Here is a 13202-nt window from a genome sequence, read left to right as displayed (position 1 = left end):
ACTTTTTCACTTGTGTAAAATCATTAAGCCAAAACAGAACCAGATTAATCAAATAAAAAGTGTCTGACTATTATTTCTTATGTAAAACCCTGGATTGCATTCTAAACTTACAAAGAAATATAAAGATTCATACCTTTCAAGCGATCCACACAAGTTCACCCACAGATCGACGTAAATACGCACAAATCACGTGCTCGTGAGAGCAGCCATTGAGCTCTTTACACGTCATCATCAGGGGCCGGTAGTGAAGCGCGCGGTATTTTGAATACAAGGAAAAACAAACAGTCGCGAGCATTATTTTCGATTTTCAAAACGGTAAACTAACTCCTTCAAAGAACCAAAACATGTCGAAGAAAGCACCGAGAGCAGCCCTAAAGCTCCATATGAAGAAGAACACTAATATACGGATAGGAAAAAACGCAGACTTGATGGTGAGTGAATGAAAATGAACCACAATAGTTTCCACCACAAACGGGCGTCATATTCACATGGAATTATGATTTCAGATTTAATTTAGCTGTCAAATGACATGTGTACGTTACTGTTATGCAGTTGTTGTGTAACTGTGTATCTGTTTCATCTCTAGGCTAACTTACATCATGTTTAACTTACTGGGGTAGAGATGGATGTTCGTTGTTGTGTAACGTAACGTTAGGTCTGTGTCTCAAAATCTAGTAAGCTGCCTACTTAGTCAGCACTGTGGACATCTTAGGAAGCTCGGAAGCGCCTATATGAAGCACAGCAATGATGTCTAGGCAGGGAGATCAGTAAGTTTTGACACATCTATAAGTTGTCATCACGGACAGTGAGGAAATAGTTTTTGTTCTTGTCTTGTGAACTTTAAAAGATTAAAAACATCCGTATAACGTTACTGTATTACAATGCACGCGTCTCAACCGATGTGAAAGGTCAGATTTGAAAGAAAATTGCAATAATGTGTTATTCACTTAAAGAAAAATAGTTTTCCTTTGAATGTTCTGTTATTTTGAAGGAATATATATATATATTTATATATATATAATGTTTTGTAGCACAATGCAATACAAAGCAGTTATTAAGACCCTATGTGAACATAATGCAGTATGATTGCATATTTTTAGGACTCTCCTCAGTACTTAAGTACTTAATAAAAGTATTTTAGTGCATTAATGCCTTATTTTAACCACAGTTACAATACTTCTAGCTATTCGTTGTTACACCCTTATAAAGTACAAAACATTAAAAAATGTGACACACAACCAATTTCACATGTAACAAGGAATCTGCAAATATTATATTGCATTTTATATTATATTATATTATATTGCATGGTTACAATTACTTATGGAAAGGTATAGCGCTATTAGTAGTAGACTTTACAGGACTATACCACATTAGTTGGTAGGGTCTTTTGATTTGGAACAAACACTTTTATATAGCTTAAAGCATGGGTGAGCCAGTTTGTTTAGAGAAAGGAATACAGCTAATGCAAATGAGCTGAATTAGTGGGACATTACTGGCTCCTTTCATGTCGTTTTACAGACCTCATTATGAGGAAGCTTATGATGTTGTTTCCCAAAGAAGAAAGTTGTTTCCAAAAGCAGTTTTCATATGGAGGTGATTTGAAATGTTTAATGTTAATGTCTGATGCATTTTATTGCATTATTATACAAAAAACAAGAAGCACTGCTATCTCCCACCAGCCACTCTTCTCTTTAAGAATTTACTATATTTACAATAAGCTACAAGTTATTTATTTCTGACTTGTTTCTAAAAGTTTTTTTTTTTTGGTTATTCATATTATTATTATGTGAAACTGGACTGGGACATGATGACTATATAAGCTATATTCTAACTCACATTGTCTCTATTAGAAACACATGTAGAGCATTTTCAATAACTGCAAGACTATGGCTCCAACAGTAATGATTTGTTTGCTACCAGTGTAACGTTCTTGCCCATCTTGTCACTTAGGAAAAGACCTAATTCTAGGATCAGGAAACCACAACTGGGAGGAAAAGCCATTAAAATCAAACACCATATTGTGACTTTTTTGAAGTCAATTTTATTTTAAGGAACTTGGCACTTTAACTTAGCAGATGTGTTTACATTTGTTTAACATTTTATATCCGAGCGGCACTGATGAAACCAATTTGTGTTATGCATTATCACGTGAAGTGGCCACTGTAAATGTTGTTACATGCATGCAATAGATGTATGGTAGTGTTGCATGCTGCCTTTTTGATTGCTTGATGCTGACCACTTCATAGCTTAAGTTGATTAAAAGGAACTTCAGTTTTCAAAAGGGGAGTTCAGTGGTTTAGGTTGATTGAGGTTTGCCTTTCGGCAAGTTTGCCTAGTGTTTTCCATGGGAATTAGGGAATTGCTTATCCGTTGTTTTTAAGTTGAGGGGCACTGTACATAGTTGATTATGCTCTGTGTGTGTGTAGGATGTCCGTGTGCTAACAGGGTCCTAATTAAAGGTCCATTGCAGCTGGTCTTTCTTTATAGAGACTGGAGGTGGGGATGTAAAAGCCGCCTGAAAGGTGCTCTGCTTTACAGGGGTCTAATCCAGCCATTAAATTAAAAGGAAAATGCAGGAAAAAATGAAAGAAAGGCTCTTTTTTTTACCGTCCTATGAATATGTACCGGTTTGATCTGGTTTCCTGTGCTTTTAATGACAAAATTCCTAATAAGGCCCTTCACACTTTGCCTTATGCATCACATCATGAATGAGTCTGCTTTTAATTGGTCAAGCTATGATTGTGCTTTGGCTTTCAGATGAAACCATTATTTCTCTGATTGTAGACCTACAATTACAAGTATTTCCAGCACTGGTTTTCTATAGGTTCAGAGAAAAAAATGCGATTGCATTCTGAATTGGATGTGATAAGATAAACACACACACACACAGTGTCTGGCATTTGTAGTTTACGGGGACTCTCCATAAGCGTAATGGTTTTTATACTGTACAAACTATATGTGCTATTGCCCTACACCAACCCAACACCTAAACCTACCCCTTACAGGAAACTACTGGCAATTTTTGAATTTCATAAAACACCGTTTTGTATGTTTTTTTAAACCTTTTGTTTTACAGGGACACAGGAAGTGTCCTCATAAACCATGTTTACGTTGTAGTACCCATGTTATTATACACATTTGTGTCCTCATAAACCATATATACCAATACACACACGCACAATATTTCCATTAAGTTTTTTTTTGCTTCATTCAAAAGCAAACATGTAGCATGACCAGTGTAGTCTGATTCACAAACAAATTATTCTTATGAACCTGCTCTTTGACTACGGATCATTCAATGTATGAACTTTGAATCCTTCTAAATCTTTAGAAAATTCAAATTCTTTAAGTCTTCTGAAGCCTTTTGATAGCTTTGTGTGTTCATGAGGAACAGATTGAAATTAGCATAAATAGACTGGTAGAGTAGATGTCAAAATGGCAAATGAGAAACAGAGGTGTTTACACCCAGAACACTGATTTTGAACTGTAAAACAGTAACAGGAATACGTTCAATTTCCTCAGAAACTTTTGATCCAGATTTCTCCGTGATGACTTTTACTTACCTATTCTGTGCTCTCTCAAAAGTGCTTAATTCATGTTTCCTGTCTCCTGCATCAGATCAGATATAAGCACTGAAACAGCTTGTGAGATTATCCCAGTCATACTATTTCATCTCTCCTGTTTATAAGTGCGTCCCGCCGGGTGGAGCAGTGGCTTAAGACAGTGCTTTGTTCCCCCTGCTGAACTGAGATAGCCTATACTGCATTTGATGGTTGATTGAACACGAAAATAATCAGCTGGATCCTGCAAGGAAGCTATGGAAAAGTGTCTGTTTTCTTTTTACAGATCTCCCCCAAACTGTAGACCCACTCTTGCCCCCCGACAGCAACGTTTCCTCCCTGGTGTTAAGAATCTCTGGGAAAGTGTGGAAAATCAACGGCCTGTTTTGGAGGCCCAGGCCAACAGCTCCTGGCATTTTCACACCAGGTCATTAGAAGTGTACTGTAATTGGATGATGGGTTCCTGAACCTGAAATTGGTGGTTGCAGATTGTGCAAGATTGATTATTTAAGAGTTGATAAATGCAAATCCTGGTCTGTTGAGTCTGGTGAGGTGAATGTTTTGAATTTGTGCTTTTTAAGAAATTTGAAAATCTTGCATTGTTCGAATTGATTTATGTTGGTAGAATGTTCCCCAGGATTTGCTGTTGGTCTTCTTTCTTGCATTAATTTGCATATTGAATTGTGTTTGACATTTCTGTTATATATATATATATATATATATATATATAATCATATATCAATTATCTATTAGGGATGCACAATCAGTACCTATTATTATTGGCTGATATATTATTATTTTTAATTTGTCAATATTGGATATTAAATTGTGCATGCTCATTCTTTATATTTTCATATTACATTGGCATCTAATGCTCACTTTATAATTTTCAGCAAATGTCAAAATGAAGATTTTTTTTTTTTTTATTCAGTCATTTATAATGCTGTGACGCCCAAAATTAAAGTGATTTTTGATATTGTTTAGACAAAATAGTATATAATTTTTAAATAGATCTTTTTAATGTAGCTTTTTTTATTATTAATTATCGAGAATTTTATCTCTTATAACTTACTTTACAGTTCAAAGATGGTGCTTTTTTTTGTTTTGTTTTTTGTTGGTTGGTTAAATTGCCTGGGAATTGAACATAAGGAGTTTCTAGTGCTATGCTCTACTGTTTGAGCTACAGGAAGGCCAAAAAAACAGCATTGCCTGTTGGTTTTGTTGTATTAGTGTTGTTAACTCATCTGGTGTTTAATGGTGCAGTGTGAACTAGCCTTGAAACTTACACTTAAACTCACACTTTTATTTTCTGCAGTCTAAGCAAAGGGATTTCCTTCAGGTAATCTAAACCCAGATTCATCTTTACACTTTTTTTGTTACAAGACCAAGATGACATTTGGACAGACAACAGGCACTGCACTGCGCACTCTGAGTCTCTTTAATGTTCCTAATGCTGACTGGTTTTCTCTGCACTCCTCTGCCCTCGGTGAGGATTCCGTGTGCTTTCCGTGTCTGAGCGAGGCAGCAGAGACAGCCTCCGCTGTAATCAGTTCAGCCCGGTCGTTATGTTTTGGCAAAGCCTCTGGCACAGGGGAAGCCTGCATGGGCTTCTCAGTTTCCTTCTCGAAAACACTCTCAAGACCAGCTGTTGGAGAAGTATTCAGACGCCCTAGAGATGACCCACAATTATGAAAATGAGGTATTAATAGATTTAAATTACATCCAAATGGCATTGTGTAGATGCACAAGGAGCACTGCCTTTTTTCAGCTGAAATCATTAGGAAAACTAGCTGGATGTGGTTCAGCGGATGTGGTCAATTGTTTCATTTGTGTATGTGTGTTTTTGAGACAGAGAGAAAGTGCAGGGGATAATATACAGAACTTTCTTTATATAACAACTTGTAGCAGTACTCAGTGGAGGTGAAAGTGCAGGAAATAAGTTTCACATTTTGTTATTAGAAATATTAAGAATATGTTCACAACACAAATCTCCTTCCTCAGTCAGTTTATGAAAACTAAGCTGTAAAAACAGGCCAGAAATAATCAATATGAAGTATTTGATGTTAAAGCCTAAGTCTTAAAGGTACATCACCAAAAACTGTCTGAGGGTGAATTTGAAGGGTCAGACTGTTAGTAAGAATCAAAAACATTTTTATGCATGTATGTATGTATGTATGTTCGCAGGTCCTGGATATTTATTGTTCACAGTGTGGTTAATTGTTTTAATATTTAGAAAGGGTTATAGTTTAACATATTGTTAAATATGACATGTAACAGGTTGTGATATTTAAATTGATATTTATATAGAAACTGTTCATTTGTTTTTATTATTTATTTTTTATAAATAAAGTAGTAAAGATTTATAATATCAGCTATTCATCGGTTGTCATAAAAAGAAAATAGTTACTGGCTTATTTGAAGATGTTATGTTGTCATGAAAAAAAAAATATACAGTTAAACTGAATGTTACAGAGACATGGGAGAAAGTAACGGCAAATTCTGATGCACCCTCAAAAGCATCTCATTATGCATATAATGATTATTCATACACATGGCTATGGCAATTTAGAATCACCTAAATTGTTTAAATGATGAAGGAAATACCCTCAGATAATAGAATGACTTCATATTTGCATTATGAACTGCACCAGGAAGACACACCTGTACATTGCACTTTCTCTGTGTTTATTTCTTTGGTTCATATTGTTGTAGAGTATGTTATATACAACGTTGTCATGTTAGCACATGTTCCAGCACGAGTGGTGATGAGTTAACTTAATTTGAGCTCAAGGCTGATGTGAAATCCATCCCAGAGTGCAGACCTCCAGATCTCGTGACAAAATGCGCCAAGACAGATGAAGTGCTGAAAATGAAACAATTTCCTGGTCTAATCCGACAAGGTTGCAAAAGAATCCATGTCTTTGGGGAGGGCTGGAAGATTTGTCTTTCTCTGACACCCCCTTCTCCTGGATCTGCCTATCAGTTCCTGTAACATAATCCTCCTTTACGACGGTACTTATGTGTTGATCCGTGCACAGGTATAGGGTGAGCTCTGTATGCTACACCTGGCGGATGATATTCACTTGAGTCGCTCAAAACATTGGATAGTCCTCTTGACTCCAAGCGTTTGGCATTTTGTGCGCCAAGTCACTAAGAGCCTCTTGAAATGATTACATGGCTGTCCATCACTTCAGCATTGTGGTTCTTTTTAGCTCTGGCTTAGTTTTACTATGCTTTTTGGTTAAAGGAAACTAATATGTTTTCTGCCTTTGCATGTTTATCTTGAGTAATAAACCAAAGAAATTTGTGCAATAATTTACAGTCTATAAATTCTGCAAACAACTTGCCTTGCCTAATACATCCTGTTTAATTAACAAATTGAATAATTAATTGAACTAATTGTTTTTTCTCTTGTGTCCACAGGCCCAGCTCAACCTCCTGGTTGTCCTGCATCGTCTAGCGGAGGAGTCCAGGGTGAAGGCCTTTGAGGAGAAATCAGCAACCATCAAAGTTCACCACGTCAGAGCTGTTGCAAAGGTATCCAACACCACCATAATAATTAAGCTATTTAAGAGGCCTCTAAACTGCATTAGTTCAATGTAGCTATGTAGACACTAAAACTTTCAAGCAATATGCCACAATGTCGAGTAGCTGAAAATATTGACATTTTATTTTTGCTCTGCAAAAATGGTTATTTATTATAAATTGATATAGTATATTTATAACATTTTATTTAATACATTATTATAATAATACAATCATTATATGAATTTAATTTATATGAATTATTATTACTATATCATTTATTTTTATAAGCACTTTTGAAGTATTTATTATCATTTTTGTTCATTGTTAAATATATTACAAGGTATGAGTGTTAAAGTTGTCTTTAAATGCACATACCGTATATCTTTATTTTCCCTAAATCTAGTGAAGATGATCCTATGGACAAAATATGCTGCTTTTTTCTTTGTTCTTGAACTTTTGTTCTGTGAATGTAGGTCTCTCATTCAACCATTTAGTTGTTTATTATTTCGTAGGTTAGAAAGTGACTTCTTTTTATCTCTGGTCTGTGCACCATTGAACTATCAGACAAAATGTACTTCCAACTTCCCTTCTTTATACTTCAATTGATTTATTTTAGCCTGAGGTCCAACAATGTGTTGAGGCAGTGATGTTCTCTAACAAGCACAGTGGGTACCTGAGATTGGGTTAGGTTTCCAATGCATATTAATTTGGTCAGGCTGCATTGTTAGCAGATGTCACCCGTGGCCGCCCTATTGATCTTCTCAACAGTATGTGTTACAGCAATCAATTTGTTCATTAGTGGACTGCCAAGAGCTACATTAGGTAAATGGCAGCTTATCTGCAGGTCCAGTCTGTTAGCAGTGCAGCCTGTTTCTTAGAGTGAGACTGGATGAGTTCATATCAACACACACAAATGGAAAGAAATTGGCAGCTGTGTGCTCCCTGTGCTGATTATGATAGATTCTAATATGACTTTAAACACCATACTGGAGTGCATGGAATTTTTTTTTAAACAAATCAGAATAAAACAGTACAAAAACACACTCCCAGTCACCCAATCATGTCTAGGTCAAAAAAAGAAATTATATTTTTCTTAAAGAATGGAGGCCTAATTTTAGTATTTTTTTCCATTGACACAAATTTGAACAGTTCACCCCAAATTCTGGGGGGAAAAAATGACCAAGACATCTTGGTGAGCGAATCCTTGGGAAGGCATTTTCTTTTTAACAGACTAAATATTCAGGAATGAAAGCATGTGTCTGAAGTTTAATCATAAATGCAATCCATGCTTTGGCAGAGTTGCAGTGTTGATTGCTGTTAGATTTAGTTTAGATATAGTGTTTTACTTTAGATTAGGCCCAGCTGAATCTCCTGTAATTTTTATTTATTTTTCATCTATTGTTTTGAGGCTCAGGCTCTGCATGACCTGAAAAAGGAATTAAGGCAGCAAATGAGCACACTTGTATTGTAGCCGGAATCCGGCTACATCATCTTGCAACCACTCCTTTGATGGATATTTTCTCCAGCACTATAGATTTGAATGGGGCACCGCATCAAATGAGTCACAATAACACTGAACAGAGATCCGGCCAATTTTGAGTCTTCGCGCTGCGTTTATTTTCACGAGGGCAGGCAGCTTATTTGATTAAGATGTAATTGTGTGCAGAGTGCTCCTTGTACAGATGCACTTGAGCAGCAGGGGCATGAAATATGCTCTGCTTGTTCCAAATCAAGAGCGAAATCATGATGGCCTGTCACAACTAAACATGTTAGGAATTACATGCTTTACAGAGTTCAGGCGCAGACTGGTTCAGCATGGCCGCCTCTGAAAACAGGTGTGTAATGTAGAGCTCTGCCATGGAAAGTGGGAATCTGAGAAGAAGAAAAAAAAACAGGGGTGTAACAGAAAAACTGGGTGTTTCCAAACAATATAGGCTGTATTATATATTAATAATTTGTATGTATGTATGTATGTACAGTGAGGTAAAAAAAATTATTTGATCCCCTGCTGATTTTGTATGTTTGCCCACTGACAAAGAAATGATCAGTCTATAATTTTAATGGTAGGTTTATTTGAACAGTGACAGACAGAATAACAACAAAAAAAATCCAGAAAAATGCATTTCAAAAAAGTTATAAGTTGATTTGCGTCTTAATGAGTGAAATAAGTATTTGACCCCTTCACAAAACATGACTTAGTACTTGGTGGCAAAACCCTTGTTGGCAATCACAGAGGTCAGACGTTTCTTGTAGTTGGCCACCAGGTTTGCACACATCTCAGAAGGGATTTTGTCCCACACCTCTTTGCAGATACTCTCCAAGTCATTAAGGTTTGGAGGCTGACGTTTGGCAACTCGAACCTTCAGCTCCCTCCACAGATTTTCTATAGGATTAAGGTCTGGAGACTAGCTAGGCCACTCCAGGACCTTAATGTGCTTCTTCTTGAGCCACTCCTTTGTTGCCTTGGCCGTGTGTTTTGGGTCATTGTCATGCTGCTGGAATACCCATCCACGACCCATTTTCAATGCCCTGGCTGGCTTCAATGCCCTGGCCCTGACGGTACATGGCCCCGTCCATAGTCTCTTTGATGCGGTGCAGTTGTCCTGTCCCCTTAGCAGAAAAACACCTCTGCATAATGTTTCCACCTCCATGTTTGACGGTGGGGATGGTGTTCTTGAGGTCATAGGCAGCATTCCTCCTCCTCCAAACATGGCGAGTTGAATTGATGCCAAAGAGCTCGATTTTGGTCTCATCTGACCACAAGACTTTCACCCAGGTCTCCTCTGAATCATTCAGATGTTCATTGGCAAACTTCAGACGGGCTGTACATGTGCTTTCTTGAGCAGGGGGACCTTGCGGGCGCTGCAGGATTTCAGTCCTTCACTGCGTAGTGTGTTACCAAATGTTTTCTTGGTGACTATGGTCCCAGCTGCCTTGAGATCATTGACAAGATCCTTCCGTGTAGTTCTGGGCTGATTCCTCACCGTTCTCATGATCATTGAAACTCCACGAGGTGAGATCTTGCATGGAGCCCCAGACCAAAGGAGACTGACAGTTATATTGTGTTTCTTCCATTTGCGAATAATTGCACCAACTGTTGTCACCTTCTCACCAAGCTGCTTGGCGATGGTCTTGTAGCCCATTCCAGCCTTGTGTAGGTCTACAATCTTGTCCCTGACATCCCTGGACAGCTCTTTGGTCTTGGTCATGGTGGAGAGTTTGGAATCTGATTGATTGATTTGCTTCTGTGGACAGGTGTCTTTTCTACAGGTAACAAGCTGAGATTAGGATCACTCCCTTTAAGAGAGTGCTCCTAATCTCAGCTCCTTACCTGTATAAAAGACACATGTCCACAGAAGCATTACCTATTAAAATTACCTACCTACCATTAAAATTATAGATTGATCAGTTCTTTGTCAGTAGGCAAACATACAAAATCAGCAGGGGATCAAATATATTTTTCCCTCCCTGTAGCTACTGTAAATTAACTTTGCAGGTGCAAGGGTCCTTAAAAAACAAAAATGAAATAAATAAACTCTGGCTATTGCTCGCATTCTAGTGATTATCCCTTTGTGTGTCAATGGTGCTGCCCTCTGCTCTAAAACTTTTTGTGTTTCTTCACTTTGTTTTTACAGAAACTGTTAAAGAGCACACGTGGATAACATGGATGACGGGAGTTCCCCATCACAACCCTTTATTTCTTCACCAGCATTGACCCCATGAACTCAAAGTTACTTAGAGACTTCAGAATGTGTGAGCTACAGTATAGAGCACACAGTGTATATGGCCTGTCAAAGATGAACATTTTACTTTTATTCATTCCGTAGAACTTTTAGGTGCACAATGGAATTTATGTTGCCTTGTCTCAGCTTTGGGACCATTATTAGGCTGTGATCTGTAATCAGTTTCTCTTCATGATTGTTAAACTTTTGCTTCTAGTTTTGTGTAAATCATGTATGATGGACAGTATCTAGCCCAGATATCTAAAGCAACACATGTGTCCCTCATCTCGTTGGATCGTATTATGACTTAATACTTGTTAATAAACAATTTGTACCACTTAACTTGGGTAACACATGGTTGAGTAACCGTGCAGTGTTTCTTTCTTCGCTCTGTAAAGCAACAAGATATTTGGCTCTCTGCCATTGACAACACTGGGACCATTATCTGTGGCTGCTCAAGAAAACAGGTTTTTAGCAGGAAAGTTCACTCAGATGATATTTCGCTCTCCTGTGTTGACTCAGTATCAGTTGAATGTCTTGTAACGAGATTTCAAATTATTTCAAATTTAATTACTAATATTTGAGTGACCTATAAGAAAATACACAAAATCTGTTTTCCCAGCCCAGGATACCATAAAATCATCTTAAAAATGAGAAAATGAGTGCAAAATGCAGTTAACATTTGAAATCGTATGTATATGCTTTGACATTTTCATTACAAGCGCTAAAACATCTAAAGTAGTTTAATTGTGAAATTCACCTACTTGAAGAGGTTTTTTATAAAATCTGAAATAAATTTTCCTTCCTACCACTGGATACTGCCTGACATATAGTAATTCTGTATAGTAATACTGTGTTTCTGACATGTAGTACCATTCAAAAGTTGAGCATGGTAGGATTTATAAATGTTTTTGAAAGAAGTCTCTTATGCTCACCAAGGTTGCATTTATTTGATCAAAAATGCAGTAAAAACAGTAATATTGTGAAATATTTTTACCATTTAATTTGTTTAACATGTTTTCTATTTGAATATGGTTTAAAATGTTTTTAATTTATTCCTGTTATTCAGCAGCCATTACTCCCGTCTTCAGTCTTATTTTTTTAAAATTTAAAAAAAAATTTTAAATAAAGAAAAGAAAGAAAAATATTACCGAAACCAGAGTTTTGAATGGTAGTGTATGCAGTGTCTCCAACTGGTCGCCTCAGGAGTCAGTCAGCTCTGTTCTTGCATCTGCTCCTTGCTTCTTGCCCATGTTGTGTGGGATCAAAGGGCCTGACCCCAGGACCACAGGAAAGTAAATGTTTGGGTCTCACTTTTCGGGTGTATACCACCGGTGATCACATGACCTGGGAGTCACCCTCCTTTAATCCTTCTGTCAGAATTAATTGGGCTGCCAGGGATTGATCAGCGTAGTGTTTGTACTTTCTGCCTGCCTTTGAGTTTTGAGAAGAGTTGCCTGTTGATAAGAGTCTAGAATGTTCTCCAGACCTCTAAATCCACCTTAATCTTCATCTTTCATGTATGACATCATCTTCATCTATCTTCATCCTCACAGTTGGAATGGTGCCGTTTATTCTTCTACTTTTTCCATCATGGCCTTTCTTCATGCTGCTGTTTGGGAAGTAGATGTATGTATCTATACAGGAGCAGACTTTAGGAACAGGGTGATCATTATTCACCTTGTCATGCACGACCAGAAGAGGGCAACGGAGAGAATGCATGCAACATGAAAGCTTTTATTTTTTTGCTTGTTTGTTTTAAATGATTTGCAGTGCATACTGACCCTTTAATTGTGTATTTCTCTGGATGGATGCCACAAATGCAAATTAAATCTTTTGGCCTTTAAAAATATTTCCCACAGTCCATAGAGATCCAAACATCCAGAATGGCCGTAAAGTGTTGGGGGTTATTATTATTATTAACATTTCTTATACATTTTGATGCTATATAGAATGTTTTTGGTTACACTTTATTTCGATAGTCCACTTTAGACATTCTACTAACTATAAGTAACTTTGTAACTACATGGCAACTACATGTCAACTAATTCTCATTAATTTGCAACTACATGTCTACTAACTCTCAGTAGGGTAGGTTTAGGGTTAGTAGAATAAGTTGACATATACTTGCAAAGTTTCTTATAGTCAGTATGTTGTATGTTGTGGACCCATCAAAATAAAGTGTTAGAAGATATTAAGCAGATAATCTACTAATACACTCTAATGACTGCTAGTTGACGTAGTTGCAAAGTTACTTAATGTTAGTAGAATGTCTAAAGTGGACTATCAAAATAAAGTGTTACCATGTTTTTTTTAAACGTTCTATTCATTTATGGATATAAAGTAGTGTCACGTATATGTTGTCTAAACTTGTGGTCGACGAGTTAGT

General features: G+C 37.0%; 1 protein-coding gene across 1 annotated transcript; it reads left to right on the top strand.

Moving 5' to 3' along the window:
- The first annotated feature begins 214 nt into the window (after nt 1-214).
- cenpw (centromere protein W) lies at nt 215-11800 on the top strand. Its single transcript, XM_058747257.1, has 3 exons — nt 215-431; nt 6987-7100; nt 10727-11800. The coding sequence occupies exons 1-3, from the start codon at nt 345-347 to the stop codon at nt 10751-10753; spliced, it is 228 nt and encodes a 75-aa protein (XP_058603240.1). The 5' UTR covers nt 215-344; the 3' UTR covers nt 10754-11800.
- The last annotated feature ends 1402 nt before the right edge of the window (nt 11801-13202 follow it).

The sequence above is a fragment of the Onychostoma macrolepis genome, chromosome 16 (assembly GCF_012432095.1).
Source record: "Onychostoma macrolepis isolate SWU-2019 chromosome 16, ASM1243209v1, whole genome shotgun sequence".
Lineage (NCBI taxonomy): Eukaryota > Metazoa > Chordata > Actinopteri > Cypriniformes > Cyprinidae > Onychostoma > Onychostoma macrolepis.
Note: the sequence above shows the minus strand (reverse complement) of the source record. Positions and strands in the feature narration are given on the sequence as shown.

Excerpts from the sequence above, each read along its gene's own strand:
- cenpw (XM_058747257.1), top strand. The coding sequence starts at position 345 with ATGTCGAAGAAAGCACCGAGAGCAGCCCTAAAGCTCCATATGAAGAAG. Across the intron at positions 432-6,986 it reads GAAAAAACGCAGACTTGATG|GCCCAGCTCAACCTCCTGGT; the intron begins GTGAGTGAATGA and ends TTGTGTCCACAG. Across the intron at positions 7,101-10,726 it reads ACGTCAGAGCTGTTGCAAAG|AAACTGTTAAAGAGCACACG; the intron begins GTATCCAACACC and ends TTGTTTTTACAG.